This window comes from Festucalex cinctus, chromosome 3, assembly GCF_051991245.1.
Source record: "Festucalex cinctus isolate MCC-2025b chromosome 3, RoL_Fcin_1.0, whole genome shotgun sequence".
NCBI lineage: Eukaryota > Metazoa > Chordata > Actinopteri > Syngnathiformes > Syngnathidae > Festucalex > Festucalex cinctus.
Window position 1 is genome coordinate 2,340,238 of NC_135413.1, and position 25,828 is coordinate 2,366,065.

General features: G+C 40.7%; 2 protein-coding genes across 3 annotated transcripts in view; one reads left to right on the top strand and one right to left on the bottom strand.

Moving 5' to 3' along the window:
* tmem231 (transmembrane protein 231) overlaps nucleotides 1-25,828 on the top strand; it is a 190,929-nt gene that overhangs the window by 63,337 nt on the left and 101,764 nt on the right. The window lies entirely within an intron of this gene.
* LOC144015448 (uncharacterized) lies at nucleotides 18,994-21,010 on the bottom strand. The gene is made up of 4 exons (XM_077515473.1): nucleotides 20,497-21,010; nucleotides 19,551-19,794; nucleotides 19,267-19,450; nucleotides 18,994-19,166 (listed from the first exon to the last, which is right to left on the bottom strand). The coding sequence occupies exons 1-4, from the start codon at nucleotides 20,700-20,702 to the stop codon at nucleotides 19,132-19,134; spliced, it is 669 nt and encodes a 222-aa protein (XP_077371599.1). The 5' UTR covers nucleotides 20,703-21,010; the 3' UTR covers nucleotides 18,994-19,131.

A 25,828-nucleotide genomic window follows, 5' to 3' on the forward strand; every position in this document is an offset into this window, starting at 1 on the left:
TTATGACGACTTAATAATATCAAATTTTTCGCCGGGCCTGAGGAGTGTGCAAAGTTCGGTGAGTTTTCGTGAATGTTTAGGTACCCAAAATCGCGATCGTTTGCGGAGAATAAAGAAGAAGAAGAAGAAGAAGAAGAAGAAGAATAATAATAATTTTTACAAAAACAATAGGGACCTCGCAGCGGTCGCTGCTCGGGCCCTAATAATAATTTTTACAAAAACAATAGGGACCTCGCAGCGGTCGCTGCTCGGGCCCTAATAATAATAATAATAATTTTTACAAAAACAATAGGGACCTCGCAGCAGTCGCTGCTCGGGCCCTAATAATTTTTACAAAAACAATAGGGACCTCGCAGCGGTCGCTGCTCGGGCCCTAATAATAAGAATTCCTTCCGGAACAATAGGGACCTCGCAGCGGTCGCTGCTCGGGCCCTAACTAGAGCTGCGAGCAGCTATAAAGGGCCCTCGCAACCTGGGCCATGTTGGGGTACTTCCACGTCGGGGTACTGGCATGTTGGGGTACTGTCAAATAGGACAAGTACCATCTAAAATGTTTTTTGACAAGCCTTGTGTGTGCAAAGTTTTATCAAAAGGCCAAAGATGGTGCGCAATTCCCAAAATAAATTCAAAATGGCGGCCTTCCTTTTAGGTTTAGCATACGGCTACAGAATACTTTTTGTAGGTCTTACTTAGGCTAATAGGTATGCCTCCCAGTTTTCACAAATCTAGGTCAAGCATCTTTAGTTATATAGTGCTTGAATCATACAATAGGAAATGCTCCATAAAAATGCATTGAGTGCGCTATTGAGCACAACAACGTTGGGTTACTTGCACGTCGGGGTACTGGCACGTTGGGGTACTGTTACATGGAACAAGGACCATTTAAAATGTTAATGTTTTTTCCATGCCTTGTGTGTGCAAAGTTTCATGAAAAAGGCCAAAAATGATGCATAATTCCCAAAATAAAATCAGAATAGCGGACTTCCTCTTTGGTTTAGCAAATGGCTACATAATACTTTTTGTAGGTTTTAGGCTGATAGGGGTCTGTCCTAATTTTCACAAATCTAGCAAAATCATACAATCGGAAATACTTCATAAAAATGTCTAGAGGGCGCTATTTTTTGCAAATTGCACAAAAAATCTCTAAAAATTCATGTTCATTACAATGTGTGTGTGTGATGTCTGATGTGTGTGCAAAGTTTCACGAGTTTTCACACATGTATAGATAAAAAAACAAAAACAAAGCAGCACTTTACTTGGCAACCAATGCATCGCTCTAGCAGCAGCGTGCGACAAAATAAAAAACTTTCGATAACTTTGCATCTTAAACATCTTAAGATGAAGCACACCAAGTTTGAAGACGGTCGGATGAATTTTGTAGGAGGAGTTAAAATATGACCCCTAAAAAAGGCCACAAAAAAAGGCTACAAATCCCATCATGAATCAAAATGGCGGACTTCCTGTTTGGTTTAGCACATGGTTCCAAAAGACTTTTTTTTGTAGATCGTGGGCTCTTATGTATGCCTCTAAATTATCATAGCGCTAGGTGAAACGTACAACCGGGAATGCTTCGTTAAAGAGGAGTTTTTTAGCTCAAAATGTGATGCCCGGCCCCTGGAGGACTTCCTGTTGGGTTTAGCACATGGCACAAAGAGACTTTTTTTGTACATCGTGGGCTGTTACATATGCCTCCAATTTTTCGTAGCTCTCGCTGCTTCTTACAACTGGGAATGCTTCATTAAAAAGGATTTTTTTTCCTTTGCAAACTGCTTCGTTAAGTAAGAAATTTGAAACTCTAAATTTGATGCCCCGCCGCCGTCATATAGTATGTCAAAAACTTTAGATTTTTTACCATGGTGTTGTCCCAGGTGTTGAGATGCTACATCCCAAGTTTGAAGTCAATCGGGTTAACCGTGTAGGAGAAGTGGGCAAAAGTATGACCCCTGTAAATGTGCAAAAATGGGCCAAAATTGGACATTCAAATGATCATACCTCACTTCCTGTCTATTTTAGGGTACACCTATCAAAGAGGTTTTTGTTCATCTGGATGTGCTACAGGTGCCACACAATTTTCGGAGCCATAGGACAATCGTAGCGGGACAGGGATCCGTTAAACCTATGTAGGTGGCGCTACAGAGCCATTTTTCTGTTATCATGTATGGCGACTTTAAAATATCAAATTTTTCTCCAGGCCTGATGTGCATGTAAAGTTTGGTGAGTTTACGTTCACGTTTAGTATCTCAACAATGCGATTGTTTGCGGAGAATAATAATAATAACTAGAGCTGCGAGCAGCTATAAAGGGCCCTTGCATCCCGGGCCACGTTGGGGTACTTGTACGTTGGGGTACTGGCACGTTGGGGTACTGTCAAATAGGACAAGGACCATCTAAAATGTTTTTGACAAGCCTTGTGTGTGCAAAGTTTAATCAAAACGCAAAATATGGTGTGCAATTCCCAAAATAAATTCAAAGTGGCGGACTTCCTTTTAGGTTTAGCATACGGCTCCAGAATACTTTTTGTAGGTCTTAGACTAATAGGTATGCCTCTTAGTTTTCAGAAATCTAGGTCAAGTCAAGTCATCTTTAGGTATTTCGCGCTTGAATCATCCAATCGGAAATGCTCCATAAAAATGTCTAGAGGGCGCTATTTATTGCAAATTGCACAAGAAATCTCTAAAAATTCATGTTCATGACAAGTCTGATGTGTGTGCAAAGTTTCATGAGTTTTCACACATGTATAGTACAAAAAAAAAAAGCAGCACTTTACTTGGCATACAATGCATCGCTATGGCAACAGCATGTGACAAAATAAAAAACTTTCGATAACTTTGCATCTTAAACATCTTAAGATGAAACACACCAAGTTTGAAGACGGTCGGATGAATTTTGTACGAGGAGTTCGTGAAATTGACCCCTAAGAAAGGCCACAAAAAATGGCTACAAAAGCCGACGTAAATCAAAATGGCGGACTTCCTCTTTGGTTTGGCAAATGGCTACATAATACTTTTTTGTAGGTCTAGCATAATCATACAATCGGAAATGCTTCATAAAAATTTCTAGAGGGCGCTATTTATTGCAAATTGCACAAGAAATCTCTAAAAATTCATGTTCATGACAAGTCTTATGGGTTTGCAAAGTTTCATGAGTTTTCACACATGTATAAATAATAAAAAAAAAAGCAGCACTTGACAAACAATGCATTGCTATGGCAACAGCGTGTTACAAAATAAAAAACTTTCGATTACTTTGCATCTTAAACATCTTAAGATGAAACACACCAAGTTTGAAGACAGTCGGATAAATTTTGTAGGAGGGGTTCGTTAAAATATGACCCCTGAAAAAGGCCACAAAAAATGGCAACAAATCCCATCATAAATCAAAATGGCGGACTTCCTGTTTGGTTTAGCACATGGTTCCAAGAAAAAATTTTTGTACATCGTGGGCTCTTTTGTACGTATGCCTGCAAATTATCATAGCGCTAGGTGAAACGTACAACCGGGAATGCTTCGTTTAAGAGGAGTTTTTTAGCTCAAAATGTGATGCCCGGCCCCCGTGGGACCTCCTGTTGGGTTTAGCACATGGCACCAAGAGACTTTTTTTTGTACATCGTGGGCTGTTACATAGGTGTACAAATTTTCATAGCTCTCGCTGCTTCGTCCAACTGGGAATGCTTCATTAAGAAGGATTTTTTTCCTTTGCAAAAAGTGCATGCCACGACAACAGCGTGTGACGAAATAAAAAACTTTCAATAACTTTTCATCTTAAATATCTTAAGATGAATCACACCAAGTTTGAAGATGATCAGAGAAACTCTGTAGGAGGAATTCATTAAAATAAGACCCCTATAAAATGGCCAAAAAATGGCAACACATTCCAAAGTAAATTCAAAGTGGCGGACTTCCTTTTAGGTTTAGCATACGGCTACAGAATACTTTTTGTAGGTCTTAGACTAATAGGTATGCCTCTTAGTTTTCAGAAATCTAGGTCAAGTCAAGTCATCTTTAGGTATTTTGCGCTTGAATCATCCAATCGGAAATGCTCCATAAAAATGTCTAGAGGGCGCTATTTATTGCAAATTGCACAAGAAATCTCTAAAAATTCATGTTCATGACAAGTCTGATGTGTGTGCAAAGTTTCATGAGTTTTCACACATGTATAGTACAAAAAAAAAAAGCAGCACTTTACTTGGCATACAATGCATCGCTATGGCAACAGCATGTGACAAAATAAAAAACTTTCGATAACTTTGCATCTTAAACATCTTAAGATGAAACACACCAAGTTTGAAGACGGTCGGATGAATTTTGTACGAGGAGTTCGTGAAAATGACCCCTAAGAAAGGCCACAAAAAATGGCTACAAAAGCCGACGTAAATCAAAATGGCGGACTTCCTCTTTGGTTTGGCAAATGGCTACATAATACTTTTTTGTAGGTCTAGCATAATCATACAATCGGAAATGCTTCATAAAAATTTCTAGAGGGCGCTATTTATTGCAAATTGCACAAGAAATCTCTAAAAATTCATGTTCATGACAAGTCTTATGTGTTTGCAAAGTTTCATGAGTTTTCACACATGTATAAAAAAAAAAAAAAAAAAGCAGCACTTGACAAACAATGCATTGCTATGGCAACAGCGTGTTACAAAATAAAAAACTTTCGATTACTTTGCATCTTAAACATCTTAAGATGAAACACACCAAGTTTGAAGACAGTCGGATAAATTTTGTAGGAGGGGTTCGTTAAAATATGACCCCTGAAAAAGGCCACAAAAAATGGCAACAAATCCCATCATAAATCAAAATGGCGGACTTCCTGTTTGGTTTAGCACATGGTTCCAAGAAAAAATTTTTGTACATCGTGGGCTCTTTTGTACGTATGCCTGCAAATTATCATAGCGCTAGGTGAAACGTACAACCGGGAATGCTTCGTTTAAGAGGAGTTTTTTAGCTCAAAATGTGATGCCCGGCCCCTGTGGGACCTCCTGTTGGGTTTAGCACATGGCACCAAGAGACTTTTTTTTTGTACATCGTGGGCTGTTACATAGGTGTACAAATTTTCATAGCTCTCGCTGCTTCGTCCAACTGGGAATGCTTCATTAAGAAGGATTTTTTTCCTTTGCAAAAAGTGCATGCCACGACAACAGCGTGTGACGAAATAAAAAACTTTCAATAACTTTTCATCTTAAATATCTTAAGATGAATCACACCAAGTTTGAAGATGATCAGAGAAACTCTGTAGGAGGAATTCATTAAAATAAGACCCCTATAAAATGGCCAAAAAAATGGCAACACATTCCAAAGTAAATCAAAATGGCGGACGTCCTGTTAGGTTTAGCATATGGTTCAAAAAGAGTTTTTTGTACCTCCAGGGCTGTTACATACCTCTTCAAATTTTGGTAAGTCTAGGTGAAACGTACAGCTGCATGCTTTGTTAAAGAGGAGTTTTTTTTTTTAGCTCAAAATATGATGCCCGGCCCCTGGGGGACTTCCTGTTGGGTTTAGCACAGGGCACCAAGAGACTTTTTTTGGTACATCTTGGGCTGTTACATATGTCTACAAATTTTCGTAGCTCTCGCTTCTTCGTACAAATGGGAATGCTTCTTTAAGGATATTTTTTTTCCTTTGCAAACTGTGCATGCCACGGCAACAGCGTGCGACGAAATAAAAAGCTTTCAATAACTTTACATCTTCAACATCTTAAGATGAAACACACCAACTTCGAAGATGATCAGATAAACTCTGTAGGAGGAGTTCGTTAAAATATGACCCCTATGAAATGGCCAAAAAAATGGCAACACGTTCCAAAGTAAATCAAAATGGCGGACTTCCTGTTAGGTTTAGCACATGGTTCAAGAAGAGTTTTTTGTACCTTGAGGGCTTTTACATATGTCTTCAAATTTTGGTAACTCTCGGTGAAATGTACAGTCGGGAATGCTTCATTAAGTAAGAATTTTGAAACACAAAATTTGATGCCTCGCCTCTGGCGGACTTTCTGTTAGGTTTAGCATATGGCACCAACAGGTTTTTTTTGTAGGTCAGTCTGTTACATATGTGTACCAATTTTCGTAGCTCTAGATTAAACTTACAACCGGCAATGCTTCGTTAAGTAAGAAATTTGAAACTCTAAATTTGATGCCCCGCCGCCGTCATATAGTATGTCAAAAACTTTAGATTTTTTACCATGGTGTTGTCCCAGGTGTTGAGATGCTACATCCCAAGTTTGAAGTCAATCGGGTTAACCGTGTAGGAGAAGTGGGCAAAAGTATGACCCCTGTAAATGTGCAAAAATGGGCCAAAATTGGACATTCAAATGATCATACCTCACTTCCTGTCTATTTTAGGGTACACCTATCAAAGAGGTTTTTGTTCATCTGGATGTGCTACAGGTGCCACACAATTTTCGGAGCCATAGGACAATCGTAGCGGGACAGGGATCCGTTAAACCTATGTAGGTGGCGCTACAGAGCCATTTTTCTGTTATCATGTATGGCGACTTTAAAATATCAAATTTTTCTCCAGGCCTGATGTGCGTGTAAAGTTTGGTGAGTTTACGTTCACGTTTAGTGTCTCAAAAATGCGATTGTTTGCGGAGAATAATAATAATAACTAGAGCTGCGAGCAGCTATAAAGGGCCCTCACAACCCGGGCCACGTTGGGGTACTTGCACGTCGGGGTACTGGCACGTTGGGGTACTGTCAAATAGGACAAGGACCATCTAAAATGTTTTTGACAAGCCTTGTGTGTGCAAAGTTTAATCAAAACGCAAAATATGGTGTGCAATTCCCAAAATAAATTCAAAGTGGCGGACTTCCTTTTAGGTTTAGCATACGGCTACAGAATACTTTTTGTAGGTCTTAGACTAATAGGTATGCCTCTTAGTTTTCACAAATCTAGGTCAAGTCAAGTCATGTTTTGGTATTTCGCGCTTGAATCATCCAATCGGAAATGCTCCATAAAAATGTCTAGAGGGCGCTATTAATTGCAAAGTGTACAAGAAATCTCTAAAAATTCATGTTCATGACAAGTCTGATGTGTGTACAAAGTTTCATGAGTTTTCACACATGTATAGTACAAAAAAAAAAAGCAGCACTTTACTTGGCATACAATGCATCGCTATTGCAACAGCATGTGACAAAATAAAAAACTTTCGATAACTTTGCATCTTAAACATCTTAAGATGAAACACACCAAGTTTGAAGACGGTCGGATGAATTTTGTACGAGGAGTTCGTGAAAATGACCCCTAAGAAAGGCCACAAAAAATGGCTACAAAAGCCGACGTAAATCAAAATGGCGGACTTCCTCTTTGGTTTGGCAAATGGCTACATAATACTTTTTTGTAGGTCTAGCATAATCATACAATCGGAAATGCTTCATAAAAATGTCTAGAGGGCGCTATTTATTGCAAATTGCACAAGAAATCTCTAAAAATTCATGTTCATGACAAGTCTTATGTGTTTGCAAAGTTTCATGAGTTTTCACACATGTATAAATAAAAAAAAAAAGAAGCAGCACTTGACAAACAATGCATTGCTATGGCAACAGCGTGTTACAAAATACAAAACTTTCGATTACTTTGCATCTTAAACATCTTAAGATGAAACACACCAAGTTTGAAGACAGTCGGATAAATTTTGTAGGAGGGGTTCGTTAAAATATGACCCCTGAAAAAGGCCACAAAAAATGGCAACAAATCCCATCATAAATCAAAATGGCGGACTTCCTGTTTGGTTTAGCACATGGTTCCAAGAAACTTTTTTTTGTACATCGTGGGCTCTTTTGTATGCCTGCAAATTATCATAGCGCTAGGTGAAACGTACAACCGGGAATGCTTCGTTAAAGAGGAGTTTTTTAGCTCAAAATGTGATGCCCGGCCCCTGGGGGACTTCCTGTTGGGTTTAGCACATGGCACCAAGAGACTTTTTTTGTACATCGTGGGCTGTTAAATATGTGTACAAATTTTCGTAGCTCTCGCTGCTTCGTCCAACTGGGAATGCTTCATTAAGAAGGATTTTTTTCCTTTGCAAAAAGTGCATGCCACGACAACAGCGTGTGACGAAATAAAAAACTTTCAATAACTTTTCATCTTAAATATCTTAAGATGAATCACACCAAGTGTGAAGATGATCAGAGAAACTCTGTAGGAGGAATTCATTAAAATAAGACCCCTATGAAATGGCCAAAAAAAATGGCAACACATTCCAAAGTAAATCAAAATGGCGGACGTCCTGTTAGGTTTAGCATATGGTTCAAAAAGAGTTTTTTTGTACCTCCAGGGCTGTTACATACCTCTTCAAATTTTGGTAAGTCTAGGTGAAACGTACAGCTGCATGCTTTGTTAAAGAGGAGTTTTTTAGCTCAAAATGTGATGCCCGGCCCCTGGGGGACTTCCTGTTGGGTTTAGCACAGGGCACCAAGAGACTTTTTTTTTTTGTACATCTTGGGCTGTTACATATGTCTACAAATTTTCGTAGCTCTAGCTTCTTCATACAAATGGGAATGCTTCTTTAAGGATATTTTTTTTCCTTTGCAAACAGTGCATGCCATGACAACAGCGTGCGACGAAATACAAAGCTTTCAATAACTTTTCATCTTCAACATCTTAAGATGAATCACACCAAGTTTGAAGATGATCGTATAAACACTGTCGGAGGAGTTCGTTAAAATAAGACCCCAATGAAATGGCCAAAAAAATGGCAACACGTTCCAAAGTAAATCAAAATGGGACGTCCTGTGAGGTTTAGCATATGGTTCAAAAAGAGTTTTTTGTAGGTCATAGCCTGTTACATATGTGTACCAATTTTCGTAGCTCTAGATTAAACGTACAACCGGCAATGCTTCGTGAAGTAAGAATTTTTAAACTCTAAATTTGATGCGCCGCCGCCGTCATATAGTATATCAAAAACTTTAGATTTTTTACAATGATGTTGTCCCAGGTGTTGAGATGGTACATCCCAAGTTTGAAGTCAATCGGGTTAACCGTGTAGGAGAAGCGGGCAAAAGTATGACCCCTGTAAATGTGCAAAAATGGGCCAAAGTTGGACATTTAAATACTCATATCTCACTTCCTGTCTATTTTAGGGTACACATATCAAAGAGGTTTTTGTTCATCTGGATGTGCTACAGGTGCCACACAATTTTCATAGTCGTAGGACAATCATAGCGGGACAGGGATCCGTTTAACCTATGTAGGGGGCGCTCCAGAGCCATTTTTCTGTTATCATCTATGGGGACTTTAAAATATCAAATTTTTCGCCAGGCCTGATGTGTGTGTAAAATTTGGTGAGTTTACGTTCACGTTTAGTGTCTCAAAAATGCGAAGCTAATAGGTATGCCTCCCAGTTCACAAATCTAGGTCAAGTCATCTTTAGTTGTGTATCGCTTGAATCATACAATTGGAAATGCTCCTTAAAAATGCATAGAGGGCGCTATTGAGCACAACGTTGGGTTACTTGCACGTCAGTGTACTGGCACGTTGGGGTACTGTTACATGGAACAAGGACCATTTAAAATGTTAGTTTTCAAAATTTAAGGCAGATATTTGTCTCCTACAAGAAACCCACTTACAAAAATCAGAAGAAAAATTATTTATAGATAAAAATTTTAGTCAAGTTTACTCTGCCTCCTATAATAGTAGACAAAGAGGTGTCTCTATACTTATACATAAGAATTTATTCTTTACTCTAAATAATATAGTAACAGATTTAGAGGGCCGATATATTATTATCCAGGTAACTATATTTAATAAAGTATATACAATTGGTAATTTATATGCCCCAAATAATGATGACCCTGATTTTTTCCATGAATTTTTCTCTCGGTTACTCGATTTAGCAACAAATTCTACTATTATTATTGGAGGTGATTTTAACACGGTCTTGAACCCGTTAATAGATCGTTCTAATAATACGATATATACAAGGCGATTACGATCCGCTAAAGTAATAGATGAATATATGGAGGATTTTGGCCTCAGCGATGGCTGGAGACTTCAAAACCCAACTAAGAAGGAATTTACTTTCTTCTCTGCTGTGCACCGATCATTCTCAAGAATTGATTTTTTCCTTACAAATAATTCTATTGTTGATAAAACTGCTATAAAAATACATTCTATAATTATAAGTGATCATGCACCAGTCTCCCTCACTCTACAAATTGACTCTACCTTTAAACCTCCCCCGATATGGCGTTTTAACATCTCATTACTGAAAGACGTAGAGTTTGATAAAATTATTAGAAGGGAGTGGGCAGATTTTTTGGAAATAAATGACTCTCCAAATATATCTCCATCTCTTCTCTGGGAAGCAGGGAAAGCGGTAATTAGAGGGAAAATTATATCATATTCAACTTATAAAAAGAAACAGGATCAAAAATTAGAAAAATACCTGGAAGATAAAATTAAACAACTAACGGATGAATATGTATTAAACCCAAATAATCAAATATGGATAGAATTACAGAATATAAAAATACAGTTAGATAACATGTTATCTAAAAAGACAGAGTTTATAATACAACAGTTGAGATATAATAATTTTGAACATAATAATAAATCAGGTAAATTCCTGGCAAATCAACTTCAACGGAATCGGGAAAAATCTCTTATAACGGCTATTAAAGATATAAATGGTGAATGCACACAATCACCAGAAGAAATTAACCATATTTTTTATAACTATTATCGAAATCTATACACAGAAATTAATAGACCTAACCCTGAATATATTGAGGAATTCCTAAACAGCTTAAATATACCTCAGTTATCTATTGAACATAAAGATATTCTCGATACCCCGCTTACTATAGATGAGTTGTATCGTGCTTTAGACAGTATGCCTAATGGCAGAGCACCTGGTCCAGACGGCTTTCCGGCTATATTTTTTAAACATTTCTGGTTAATGTTTGCTCCATTATTTCTAAGAGTAGTAACTGAAATTAAAAGTAAAGGTGATATACGTCAAGATATGAATATAGCAGCAATTAAACTTTTATTAAAGCCAGAAAAAGACCCTACCCTCCCGTCAAGTTACCGACCGATATCACTAATTAATACCGATATTAAAATTATCGCTAAGGCCTTGGCATCTCGATTAGAGACGGTAATCTCGACAATTATTCATAGTGATCAAACAGGTTTTATTAAAGGTCGTCATTCTACTAATAATATTAGGAGACTCTTTAACTTGATTAGTATGTCACAGCGGTATGATAAAAAGGCAGTTGTTATTTCGCTGGATGCAGAAAAAGCATTCGATAAAGTTAACTGGTCCTTCCTCTTTGCTGTCTTAAATAAATTCGGCTTCGGGGAGTCATTCATTCAATGGGTCTCAATATTATATGATTCTCCTAAAGCTACAGTTACTACTAATGGGATTACATCACAGAGTTTTACTTTACAAAGGGGAACAAGACAAGGGTGCCCAATTTCTCCTTTATTATTTGCTATATTTATTGAGCCGCTTGCATTAGCTATACGTCAGGATAGACGGATCCAAGGAATCCACTCCGGGACAATAGAACATAAAATTAATCTATATGCCGATGATATATTACTCTATTTAGAAGAACCTGCTATCTCGCTAGGGGAAGCATTTAAATTAATAACTAAATTCTCTCACTTATCAGATTACTCTATTAACTGGACAAAATCAACATTATTACCTATTACAGAAAATTCATGGAATCCTACAAGTCAGGATCCACACTACTCCTTTCCTACAGGTAATTTAAAATACTTAGGTGTTAAAATTTCACCTAAGTTAACTGAATTAACTTCTTTAAATTTTTCACCATTATTGGATAGTATCCGTAGTGACCTGGAGCGCTGGAATAATCTTCCGATCTCTTTAATAGGACGGATAGCTACTATAAAAATGAAAGTTTTACCAAAGATTAATTATTTATTTTCAATGATTCCATTTAAACCTACGTCTAACTGGTTCCAATCGCTGGACTCTGCTATCATAAAATTCTATTGGAATAAAAAAAAAGCCAAAATTAGTCTATCTACTCTTCAGGAAAGTAAATCTAAAGGAGGTTTAGAGGCACCAAACTTTATGTACTATTATCTAGCTAATCAACTACAATAACTTGTGCTATGGACACAACCCAACAGAGATACTAACTGTTGGTTGGAATTGGAGCAGAAGGATTGTAATAATCTTAGACTGTCAGATTTACTCTTTATTACAAAATCAATAAGACGACATAATTGTTTTAAAAACCCAATGATAGCCGCCACCCTGACTGCCTGGTGGAAGGCATTAGAAATTACAAACTCCCAATTGGCGCCCTGTGGGCTCTCTCCCATTTGGCATAACCCCGACTTTCAACTTAATAATCAGTCGTTCCATTTAAGCCTATGGGAGCAGAAAGGAATTACACACCTTCATCATCTTTTCTCAGATAATAAGTTTATATCGTATACAAACTTGGTCCAGAAATATGAAATAAAAAAGGGAAATTTCTTACATTATCTGCAAGTTAAAAATATGGTTAAGAAACAAATCCCAACACTTCAGGATACGCTCCAACTGCCTGTCTTAGCTAAAGATATTATAAAGCTTTCTCCAACAACAATAAAGAAAATATCAAAAATATATAAGTTATTTTTATACACAAATAAAACGTATTTACCGACTTTAAAATGGGAAAAAGACTTGTCTATAGTTCCGGAACCAGACTTTTGGACCCAAATCTGTGAAAATGTATTTAAAATGACCAAACAGACAAATTTGCAACTTATCCAATATAAGATACTTCATAGAACATATATTACACAATATATGATGAAAAAAATGGGACTCTCTGACTCCGACATTTGTCTCCAGTGCTCACAAAACACTGCCGATACTTATCTTCATGCTTTATGGTCATGTACTCCAGTGCTGCATTTCTGGACTAAAATCTTGGAAAAGCTCGCTGATATATTAAACTGTAGGCTTCCTTTATCTCCAAGACTGTGTTTACTAGGTGACTTAACAATAACTGAGCTACCATGTAAACAATCTCAATCTATATTTATAGCCCTTACTATTGCTAAAAAAATAATCCTTGTCAATTGGAAAAATAAACAATCTCTAAATATCGACCACTGGTTAAACTTACTAATAAATTATATCTCAATGGAAAAAATCTCTGCCTTAAATAAAAATCAAGTATCAAGATTTAAACAAATATGGTCTATGTACATAGAATATTTTAATCTCAATTTGGCAACTTAATCCTGCCAAGATTCTGCCTGTTAACGAGAGCCACCACATCGTTACAACTTCTGTTTTCGCTGCTCCTGTATTTGGTATTTTGTATCTGATTGTTTTTATTTTTATATAGTCAGGAACCTAGTTGCTGCTAGTGGGCTCGAGCATACCACACTATACGACACTATACTCAATAACTCCTTAAGATCTATTTCTAGTGGGCACTAAGCATCAACACCTGGTGTTACTGCATGCTAATTAGTCAATTTTCTTGACGCCGTCCCCTGTGGTCGGGCGGGGGTGGTTCTGCCCCCCCCCCCCCCCCCCCCGTTGTCTGCTCGGTGGCGGTTGCGTCTTGGCCGCTCCCTGGGCCCCCCGTGGGGTGCGGTGTTGGGGTGCTTCCCCTGGTGCCCGGGGCGGTGCCGTCCCGGCGCGGTCCGCTGCTCCGTGCCCGGCGGCGCGGTTCGGGGTGGGTGGGCCTCCGGTGTGCCCCGTGGTTCCCTCTCCCCTCCCCCTTCCTCCCCCCCGTCGCCTCTCCCTCCTCGCCTCCTCCCGCCCATCCTCCTCTGCCTCCCGGTCCCTTTTCCCTTGTCGCCCTCCCTCCTCCTCTCCCCCCCCGCCTCCTGCCCTGCAGCCGCCCTTTCGCCTTCTTGTCGTCTTCTCCCCGCTTCCCCCGCCCCCCCCCCCCCCCCTTCCCTGTCTGCCCTGCGGCCCCTCCCCCTCCCTCTCCCTGGGCCTGGGGCTCCCTCCCCGGCCCGGGCGTCGGGCTCCGGGGGCCGGGCGAGGGTTTGGGGCCTGCCCCACTCCGGTATAACTCCTGGCGCCCCGGGCGGGCTCCGGTGGCCGGTGGGCTGTCCGGTAGCCCTGCTGCGCTGGCTGTCCGCCCATTGTGGTGCCGGGTGGATGAGGTGGGGGGCGGCGGGGGGTGGGGGTGCTGGGGGGCGGGCGTGCCACCTACACCCGCCGGGTTGGGTGAGGCCCCGCTGGTCGCTCCTCTTACTCACTTCACTAGCTTGCACTATACACTTTGTAAATATACACATAGGGCACACAACACATTTCTTGGTGGGGTGGGGAAGGGTGGAAACACCGTCTTCACCCTTCAACTCCCCTCCAATTTTAATGCACCTCACGTCCAAGGGGAGGGGTGAGTTGGGGCGGGGAGCCATCAGAGGGGATGGACTGCAGTGCCTGGCAGCGCTGTGGTCCCCCCCATTTGTGTCCCTGCCCCACCACTTTGTCCCTCCATTCCCTTTTTTAATGCACCACACATATACATATTCATTTTTTGGGGGGGGATACGGGTGTGTCGGAGTAGGGGAAATTTTTTCCCTCTGCTCCGACTCACCTGCTCCCAATTTTAATGCACCACACGCACACACTTGTATATACACTGGGTGGGGCCACATTCACGGTGTAAGGGTAGAGCTCGCCAGTCGGCGAGCTGGCGGACTCAGTAACAGGGTTAGGTGTCACTTGTACTCTGGCGTGACGACCGGGGCCTCTCCCCACCGGGCTCGGTGTTCTGGTGTCCCGCCTTCTCCCCTGGTGCTTCCTCCTCTGCTTCCCCCCTCCCGCCGCTGTGCAAATCTCGCGCGGCTGGAGGTGGGGTGGGCACATCTTCCCTCTCTGCGCTGCTGCCCGGTGCCGGTTTCCGGGGGGGGGGTGGGGGGTTCTCGCGGGGGGCCGGGTTCGCGGGGGGGGGTGGCGGCCGTCGGGGGGGGGCGGCTTGTTTGGGGGGGGGGTGGAGGTATGGGTGGGTGGGGGGTTGGGTGCTGGGGGTCGGGGTGTGTTCGGGGGTTTGGGGGTCGGGGGTGGTGGGGCCTGGGTCGTGGTGGATGGCGGGTTTGGGTGGGGTGCGGGGGGGTCGTGGGGGGATGGGGGCTGGGGACCGGTGGGGCGCTGTGGGGGCCCGCTGGGCCTCGTTCTGCGGCCTTGGGCTCGGGGGTGTGGGCCGGGGCTGGGGCGGGGGTGTTCCGGGTGTCTGGGTCGGCTCGCCGACCGGTGTCCGCTCGGGTGGCTTGGGGGTGGCCTTGGTGCTGCCGCGGCCTGGGGGTTCCGGGGGGGGGGGGGGGGGGGGGGGGGGGGGGTGCTCGCTTTGCTGGACCGCGGTTGACGGCTTCTTTCTTTGGTGGTGGTCCTTATGCATGCCAGATCCGTCGCACCAGCATCTACTGAAACTCAACAGAAGTACCCTCTCCCTCCCACAGCCCCTTGAATCAGTTGGTGCTGGTGTCTGTGGTTCTCACTTTGCTTTATCTATCCTTCCCTCCTTCCTCTCTTTAGTTTTTCCTCTGGTCACTTGAGATCTTAATTTATTAGAAGTATGAGGTTTCTGGGGTTGGCATAAGACTCCGGTTTTGCAACCACGCAGGAGGGGTCTTGTTGGTGCTGGACTTCACTTTGATGGATTGGATGTACTGGCTTCTATTGATCTCACTCTGCCTTATCGATCCTTCCCTCCTTCCTCTCTTTAGTTTTTCCTCTGGGCTCTTGAGATCTCGCTAAATTTGCTGGAATTTAGAGGCTTCCGGGGTTGGCGTAAGACTTTGATTTTGTAATCATGGGGAAGGCAGGAAGTGTTTGGTCGGTGCTGGATGTCACTTTGATTTACCTTTCTTTTCTCTTTATTTCTTTTTTTTCTGACCTTTTCTCTGGTCTCCTGACCATTTAAATCTCACGACTCTGGCAAGATTCTGAAGTACCTGGTTAAGGCGAAGGGTAATGGGATATTTATAAGGTTTTAGGTGAATGAATGAGTATAAATTTATACGTATTTGCACGCACGCACACGCACGCACGCAAACGCACGCAAACGCACACACGCAAACGCACGCACGCACGCAAACGCACGCACGCAAACGCACGCAAACGCACGCACACATACACACACAAAAAAAAAAAAAAAAGAAAAAAAAAAAAAAAAAGAAAAAGAAAAGAGCAATGATGACAAGACGTTGAATCGGTAAGACTACCGAATGAACAATTCTGAGCTCTTCAAAAAAAAAAAAAAAAAAAAAAATGTTAGTTTTTTCCATGCCTTGTCTGTGCAAAGTTTAATGAAAAAGGGCAAAAATGATGTATAATTCCCAAAATAAAATCAAAATAGCGGACTTCCCCTTTGGTTTGGCAAATGGCTGCATAATACTTTTTTGTAGGTCTAGCATAATCATACAATCGGAAATGCTTCATAAAAATGTCTAGAGGGCGCTATTTATTGCAAATTGCACAATAAATCTCTAAAAATTCATGTTCATGACAAGTCTGATGTGTTTGCAAAGTTTCATGAGTTTTCACACATGTATAAATAAAAAAAAAAAGAAGCAGCACTTGGCAAACAATGCATTGCTATGGCAACAGCGTGTGACAAAATAAAAAACTTTCGATTACTTTGCAGCTTAAACATCTTAAGATGAAACACACCAAGTTTGAAGACAGTCGGATAAATTTTGAAGGAGGGGTTCGTTAAAATATGACCCCTGAAAAAGGCCACAAAAAATGGCAACAAATCCCATCATAAATCAAAATGGCGGACTTCCTGTTTGGTTTAGGACATGGTTCCAAGAGACTTTTTTTGTACATCGTGGGCTCTTTTGTATGCCTGCAAATAAATCATAGCGATAGGTGAAACGTACAACCGGGAATGCTTCGTTAAAGAGGAGTTTTTTTTAGCTCAAAATGTGATGCCCGGCCCCTGGGGGACTTCCTGTTGGGTTTAGCACATGGCACCAAGAGACTTTTTTTTTTGTACATCGTGGGCTGTTACATAGGTGTACAAATTTTCGTAGCTCTCGCTGCTTCGTCCAACTGGGAATGCTTCATTAAGAAGGATTTTTTTCCTTTGCAAAAAGTGCATGCCACGACAACAGCGTGTGACGAAATAAAAAACTTTCAATAACTTTTCATCTTAAATATCTTAAAGCCCCAGTGTGTAGCTCACGACCGCCATCTATCGGTCAAACAAGATAATGCAATGATTTTAAGCACACGAACTACGGCGTCTCAGAGAGACCCTACTTCAACAGCCTACCACCAATTTCACCGGAACAGAACGCAAACAACTTCTGGTATCCCTCGAGTGATGACGTAAGTGAATTGCATTTGTTAGACATACTGTACAGATCCCTAATATTTGTGATTTAGTCATTTAATTTCAGAATTAATATTTTTGTCGGCATTGTTAGGAAATACTGTACGTCAGCTAATGATAATGGCTATCTATGTTCATATTTGTTAGTGCAACTAAACTATGCAACAGAGAACACACAGTTATGTTATATGTTTTATAGACATGTGGACCATCTCAAAGAGGGCGAGGGAGACGAGGAAGAGAACGCGGAAGTGAACGCGGTGTCTCGTAACGTACAATTATGGCATCATGGAAAAATAATTCCATTCGAGCATGCATGTGAATGGCTCAAAACATACCTTTGCTTGGAATATGTGGTATTTAGATTACATCGTTTGCTGATATGTTTAGTATATCGTACAAAAATAATGGTGTTAACTGAACTACACAGATGCAACTCAGACTCGTAAACCCCCCCGTGTCTTGTTGCTACTAACCACTCAGAAAAGTGCTGCTTACAAAAACATTTGAAACCCTTTACTCAGATATCGATTTGTCACCATGTTGAACAATTTTACCTAATAAATATCACTAAGCAACTTAATTAGTTTTGATTGAAGATACAACAGCTTCCTTGTACTTCGATGTGCAGGAATTTACATGGCTTTCACAAATAGTCTTGCTCATATAATAATGTACTTCATTGGCTCAGTGACTTTCAGTTCATTGTTTGGTACCTCATCTGACATACAATTGTTACCTTCTTGCAGAGACTCGTACAGGAAATGACCATAGAGGAACATGAAGATATCCAAGTCCAGCTGATAGACTGACACCAAGAAATACTTTTTGACACATTGCTGACACATCAGCACCACCATGATTTCCTGTACCTGGATCCCACATCAGCACCACCATGATTTCCTGTACCTGGATCCCAGACTGCAGCACCTTGGTGACTTGTGGCAAATAAGTGACACTTTCCCAGATCCTCGAGGACAATACAAAGGTTTTTTACCTGGCATATAATTAGTCCATGTCTGACACTTGCTGTAGTTTGTATAACTTGTATATTGTTGTTGTGTGTTAATTTGTACATTTTGAATAACTAAAAAATACTATTTCCTTTGGCGTCAACATGCAGTGTTCATTCGACACCTAACCTAACACTATTTTACATGACCAGAAATGTAAAACATCAAAAGCCTGGAGAATTATTATAAATGCTTGCAATGACAAGGAATTCTTCATTGGCCAATGAATGTAAGGTACAGTACATGAAAATGAATAAATAAAATAAAGTAAAATAAAAGTCTACATGAAATGAACGTATTAACTAAAAAATAAATAAAAAAAATGCTGTTAGAATATAATGAGCTACATGAATTGCAGTTGTTCCAGAAATTTACCAATACGCTGTGCATTTCAAAATATGGAAAATAGACATACAGGTTTGGGCCAAAGGTAGTGTTACAGAGCAAGTATGTGTTGTAGACAGCTAAAATATCTGATTACCTCAATACCATGATGTTTTGTGTGTGTGTGTGTGTGTGTGTGTGTGTGTGTGCTGACATTGTCCCCCATTAACATTGCAACATTCCTCAAACTCTCCCGAACACATAGTATGATCTGTAACACTACTTTTCGCCTACTCTATGATGTTATTGGGGCAAAATCAAGGAAGGCTTGTCCATTGATTGTGTGAACAGACTGCAGTAAAAATGAAGTCACTTCAATGTTTGCTGGTTTTATTAAGTTTGACATGCTCCTTGACTGCACAAGTACATGTTATGGAGTGAGGGCATGTTCCCACCAACGATGATATCATATTCTTCAAAGGCTTGCTGAGGAAAGTGAGGGAGGAGTCACTCCATGGCTTCAGACACCTGGTCAGCAGGTCCTGTGTAAAACAAGTGGTGCTTGTACATGTGACCATTCCGTATTGCTTCACACAAAAAGTTAATGTGGTGTGCAATGCCGTCCATATGTAAATGACATACCAAGACGTCGGCTGACTTCAGTTTGTTGCAGCTCAGATATGGTAGGTAGAGATACTGGTGGTACAACACCGAAGCCTTCTGGGGTCCTCCATTCAAGTGTCCTCATTCGGGGCATTCCAATTTGGCTGCTGAGGAAAGTGAGGGAGGAGTCACTCCATGGCTTCAGACACCTGGTCAGCAGGTCCTGTGTAAAACAAGTGGTGCTTGTACATGTGACCATTCCGTATTGCTTCACACAAAAAGTTCATGTAGTGTGCAATGCCGTCCATATGTAAATGACATACCAAGACGTCGGCTGACTTCAGTTTGTTGCAGCTCAGATATGGTAGGTGGAGATACTGGTGGTACAACACCGAAGCCTTCTGGGGTCCTCCATTCAAGTGTCCGCATTCGGGGCATTCCAATTTGGCTGCTGACTCTCCCCTTGATATTTTTTTTTCTTGCAGGTCGGTGATGTATTTAAACGGTGCATGAATGCTTGTATACATCAGAATATGGTTCTGGAACCCCTCAAGTTTGGCTGTTGATCTAGTGTGACACAAACAAAAACACAATTATAAAATAAAATAGAATAATTGATGATACTACTATATGTCACCAACTTTCCAACAAAGCCCCCAAAATAGAGGTAAGATCTTTAGTTTTTGGGCCCAAAACATTGTATTAGCTAGATAAAAGTAACTTGACTGCATACTGCATAGAATATGCAAAGGCTGCTTGCTTGTCGAATTTCCGTGGAAAACGTGGCAGCCTGTAAATTCTTGTGCACCCAATTACACAATGGACCAGTACACACTTGAGTGAGAGAGTTCAGACTCTAGCAGTGCTTACGGTACAGCCAGCATTTAAGTCCAGAAAGTTATTCCCTGCCGAAAATTAATTTCGAGAACACTATTTTCACCAACCACAACGAAAATAATTTTCAACTCCTCCACTAATACAGTATGCTTTAGATTCTCCATTGAAGTTATGGGCAAATATACCTCCGAAATCACAGTTACATTACATTACACAATAACTTGCGCATTTACTCTAAATATAACGTGCCAGCGGGAATCTTTTTTTTTTTCAAAGCAAGTAGCTACATAACGAAATCGTTCGAGTGGTGCGGAGTTGCTAATCAACAGCTACAGTGATCGTAAAACAAAGGTACGAACATCGTATTAATTAGTACAGTGTATACTTTTTCTCTCGCTCTCAAAACGTAAACACAAATGTACTCTTACTTACCGGTCAAGTAGAAAGCAGTCGAAGGCACCGGCACGTCCCAAACCTAGTCTGTTCCTCATTTCTCTCCATCTGGCAAATGCGGCTACAATATAAACTCTTGTTTTGTCGCGCTGAAATAAAATAAATTCCCAAAGTAAGTGTGATGCTTGATAATGCTCTCTTCGGGGACCGGAAACTCTTCTTCTTCGTGGAAATGCGGTCGCCATACAAACCGGAAGTGCGTTCCAAAAACGCGTTAAGAAATGGAGCGCTGAAATTTGTGTTTGACGGCACCCGTAGCAGAAAGATGGCGGCGAAACATGGCGGACACTAGAAGCCGCGGCTCGGACATGTAAGATAATTTGCGATTTCTAGACTAACCGTTATATTTAAAAAAAAGTACGTTTATGCGATACAACATATCTTTTTACATACTACTAACACAAACAATTGTTTTTTTTTTCCGAATGATTTATTGTTTCACCACTAGATGCCACTGTATAATACTGAGTGTACCTTTAAGATGAATCACACCAAGTTTGAAGATGATCAGAGAAACTCTGTAGGAGGAATTCATTAAAATAAGACCCCTATGAAATGGCCAAAAAAAATGGCAACACATTCCAAAGTAAATCAAAATGGAGGACGTCCTGTTAGGTTTAGCATATGGTTCAAAAAGAGTTTTTTGTACCTCCAGGGCTGTTACATACCTCTTCAAATTTTGGTAAGTCTAGGTGAAACGTACAGCTGCATGCTTTGTTAAAGAGGAGTTTTTTTAGCTCAAAATGTGATGCCCGGCCCCTGGGGGACTTCCTGTTGGGTTTAGCACAGGGCACCAAGAGACTTTTTTTGTTCATCTTGGGCTGTTACATATGTCTACAAATTTTCGTAGCTCTAGCTTCTTCGTACAAATGGGAATGCTTCTTTAAGGATATTTTTTTTCCTTTGCAAACAGTGCATGCCATGACAACAGCGTGCGACGAAATACAAAGCTTTCAATAACTTTTCATCTTCAACATCTTAAGATGAATCACACAGTTTGAAGATGATCGTATAAAAACTGTCGGAGGAGTTCGTTAAAATAAGACCCCATGAAATGGCCAAAAAAATGGCAACACGTTCCAATGTAAATCAAAATGGCGGACGTACTGTCAGGTTTAGCATATGGTTCAAAAATAGTTTTTTGTAGGTCATATGTTACATATGTGTACCAATTTTCGTAGCTCTAGATTAAACGTACAACCGGCAATGCTTCGTGAAGTAAGAATTTTTAAACTCTAAATTTGATGCGCCGCCGCCGTCATATAGTATATCAAAAACTTTAGATTTTTTACAATGATGTTGTCCCAGGTGTTGAGATGGTACATCCCAAGTTTGAAGTCAATCGGGTTAACCGTGTAGGAGAAGCGGGCAAAAGTATGACCCCTGTAAATGTGCAAAAATTGGACATTTAAATACTCATACCTCACTTCCTGTCTATTTTAGGGTACACATAAAGAGGTTTTATTTCATCTGGATGTGCTACGGGTGCCACACAATTTCCGTCGCCATAGGACAATCGTAGCGGGACAGGGATCCGTTTGACCTATGTAGGTGGCGCTATGGAGCCATTTTTCTGTTATCATGTATGGCGACTTTAAAATATCAAATTTTTCGCCAGGCCTGATGTGCGTGTAAAGTTTGGTGAGTTTTCGTTCACGTTGAGCGTCTCAAAAATGTGATTGTTTGCGGAGAATAATAATAATAAGAATAACTAGAGCTGCGAGCAGCTATAAAGGGCCCTCGCAGCCTGGGCCATGTTGGGGTCCTGGCACGTTGGGGTACTGGCACGTTGGGGTACTGGCACGTTGGGGTACTGGCATATTGGAAGCAAAATTTCTTTGAAAATGGCATAATAAACGTTTACATGTAGAATATTTTTTTGCCAGTGTGTGTGTCAAGCTCAACGGGTTTTGGTGATTGTTAAGACCTGCAAAAATCAGCGCCCTTTTTTATTTTTAGGCAATGAGTTGCCCTGATTGGTATTTTTTTGTAAAAGTGTATATACACATCATCGCTCGTTGTACTCATTGCACAATGTTACTTTTATTGTCCAAAGGGGCAATCAAAAATGAATAAAACAAAATGGAAACGTACATACGTTTGGATCGGTGTGAAGCCAGTGAACAATGTGAGTGGTGGAAACTAAAAGAATATTCATAAATGACTTAGTTATCACACTTAGAATGAGTGTACATTTTTTGTACAAAATACCGTATGTGGGGTATTTTTTTTTTAAATTTTTTTTATATAAGCCTCAAGGGCTAGGTGGCGCTGTATTTATAACTGAATGTTGTCATAGAGATACCTTCAGGCCTTGATTATAAGCATACATGTCAAGTGTGGGATTTTTTTTGGAGCATGTACCGTGGAGTTATTAAGCATATCCTTCATTCACGATATTGCTTTTAATGTCCATAGAGGCTATCAAAAATAAATAAAAATATATATATGTTTGGATAAGTCTGATTCCAGTGAACATTTTGAGTGGTGGAAACTAAAAGAATATTCATAAATGACTTAGTTATCACACTTAGAATGAGTTTACATTTTTTGTACAAAATACCGTATGTGGGGTATTTTTTTATTTTTTTTTATATAAGCCTCAAGGGCTAGGTGGCGCTGTATTTATAACTGAATGTTGTCATAGAGATAACTTCAGGCCTTGACGATAAACATATATGTCAAGTTTGAGATTTTTTGGAGCATGTACCGGGGAATTATCAAGCATATCCTTTTTCATTGTGAAACGTGTTTACAATTTTTGTAAAAATACCGTAAGTGGGGTATTTTTTTTTTCATGCCTCAAGGGCTAGGTGGCGCTGCATATATAACTGAATGTTGTCATAGAGATAGCTTCATGCCTTGACTATAAACATACATGTCAAGTTTGGGATTTTTTTGAGCATGTACCGGGGAGTTATTAAGCATATCCTTTTTCAGTGCGAAACACAAATTTTGATGCCCGGCCCTCATCATATAGTAGTTCGAAAAGTCAAGATTTTTTCCCCCTTCTTCTTTCTTTGGTGGTGGTCCTTATGCATGCCAGATCCGTCGCACCAGCATCTACTGAAACTCAACAGAAGTACCCTCTCCCTCCCACAGCCCCTTGAATCAGTTGGTGCTGGTGTCTGTGGTTCTCACTTTGCTTTATCTATCCTTCCCTCCTTCCTCTCTTTAGTTTTTCCTCTGGTCACTTGAGATTTTAATTTATTAGAAGTATGAGGTTTCTGGGGTTGGCATAAGACTCTGGTTTTGTAACCACGCAGGAGGGGTCTTGTTGGTGCTGGACTTCACTTTGATGGATTGGATGTACTGGCTTCTATTGATCTCACTCTGCCTTATCGATCCTTCCCTCCTTCCTCTCTTTAGTTTTTCCTCTGGGCTCTTGAGATCTCGCTAAATTTGCTGGAATTTAGAGGCTTCCGGGATTGGCGTAAGACTTTGATTTTGTAACCATGGGGAAGGCAGGAAGTGTTTGGTCGGTGCTGGATGTCACTTTGATTTACCTTTCTTTTCTCTTTATTTCTTTTTTTTTCTGACCTTTTCTCTGGTCTCCTGACCATTTAAATCTCACGACTCTGGCAAGATTCTGAAGTACCTGGTTAAGGCGAAGGGTAATGGGATATTTATAAGGTTTTAGGTGAATGAATGAGTATAAATTTATACGTATTTGCACGCACGCGCACGCACGCACGCAAACGCACGCAACGCACACACGCAAACGCACGCACGCACGCAAACGCACGCACACAAACGCACGCAAACGCACGCACACATACACACAAAAAAAAAAAAAAAAAAAAAAGAGCAATGATGACAAGACGTTGAATCGGTAAGACTACCGAATGAACAATTCTGAGCTCTTAAAAAAAAAAAAGATTTTTCCCCCTGTCGTTGGCACAGGTCTTGACATGGTCCAGGTCAAGTCTTAACTCAGCCGGATGAAACGTGTAGGAGAAGTGGGCAAAAGTATGCCCCCTGTAAATGTGCAAAAATCGTCAAAAATGGGACATTCAAAAATTCGTAGCTCACTTCCTGTTCATTTTAGCATATGGTTTCCAAGAGACTTTTTTTGTAGGTCTTGGGCTCCCTCATACGCCTAAAAATATTTGTCGTTCTTGCTTAAACGTACAACCGGGGCTGCTTCGTTAAAGATTTCTAGGGGGCGCTATTGAGTCTTTTTTTCAAAAATAGCACAATCAACAATAAAATATTGCTTATTGTACCAGGCCAGATGTGTGTGCCAAGTTTCATGAGTTTCTGTGCATGTTTAGACCCTCAAAACTGGCGTTGTTTTCTTGGTGAACAGCGCTTAGCCACGCCCACAGCAATTCGCGAAAACTCACAAACTTCGTGTTGTGACACCTTGAAGGCCGAAACCCTCATCTGAGCAAATATGAGGTCGGTCCAGTTCACGTGTTTGGAGAAGAACGTAGAAGAAAATTCGTAAGAAAAAAAATTGCCACTAGGTAGCGCTATCAGTAAGATGAAATATAAGTTCGTAGATGTCTTTAGGGCTGGACTCTCATCAAATGTGTGAAATTTTGAGAAGATAGGATCATCTCGGTCAAGTTAATGCAGCTTTTATTGTCACAAAAAATCTTCAAAATTTGCATCCCCGTAGTGGCCACGCCCTATGGGCAAAAGTTACAATATTCGGTGTGGGGCATGATCAACATCTAAAGGCTTTTCTGACCAATTTTCAACTGGATCCCTTCAACGAGCTCAGCACAGTAGCTAAAAACGTAAAGTATGACATTTATTGTTACCACGAGGTGGCGCTATATTTATAACTGAATTTTATCATATAGATGTTTTCAGGCCGTGACTATTACGTTGGCTGAGAAGTTTGAGATTTTTTGGAGCTTGAACATGGGAGTTATTAAGCATTTGCTCTTTCTGGACAAATGAAATTTTAAAGGCAATATTTGGTGCCCCGCCCCCGTCATATAGTATTTCGAAAAGGCAAGATGTTTTGCCCAGTTGTTCTCTCAGGTCTTGAGATGATAAATGCCAAGTTTGAAGTCAATTGGATGAAAAATGTTTGCAAAGGGGGAAAAAGCATGACCACAGTGAATGTGCCAAAATAGGCCAAAATTGGACATAAAAAAATTCATAGCTCACTTCCTGTACATTTTAGCTACATGGTCCCAATAGACTTTTTTTGTGCGTCTCGGGGTGCTACACGTGCCTGCCAATTTTTGTTGCTCTTGCTCAAACGTGCCGGGCTTGGTTTTTATTTTTCTACGCTAGGGGGCGCTATCGAGTCGCATTGTTATGACGACTTAATAATATCACATTTTTCGCCGGG

What these genes read in the sequence shown, in the direction of transcription:
- LOC144015448 (XM_077515473.1), bottom strand. Translation starts at nt 20,702, where the DNA reads ATGGCGACCGCATTTCCACGAAGAAGAAGAGTTTCCGGTCCCCGAAGA. An exon ending in GACTGCTTTCTACTTGACCG is followed by an intron (nt 19,795 to 20,496) that starts GTAAGTAAGAGT and finishes GTGTCACACTAG; the next exon opens with ATCAACAGCCAAACTTGAGG. An exon ending in TGAAGTCAGCCGACGTCTTG is followed by an intron (nt 19,167 to 19,266) that starts GTATGTCATTTA and finishes TGTTTTACACAG; the next exon opens with GACCTGCTGACCAGGTGTCT.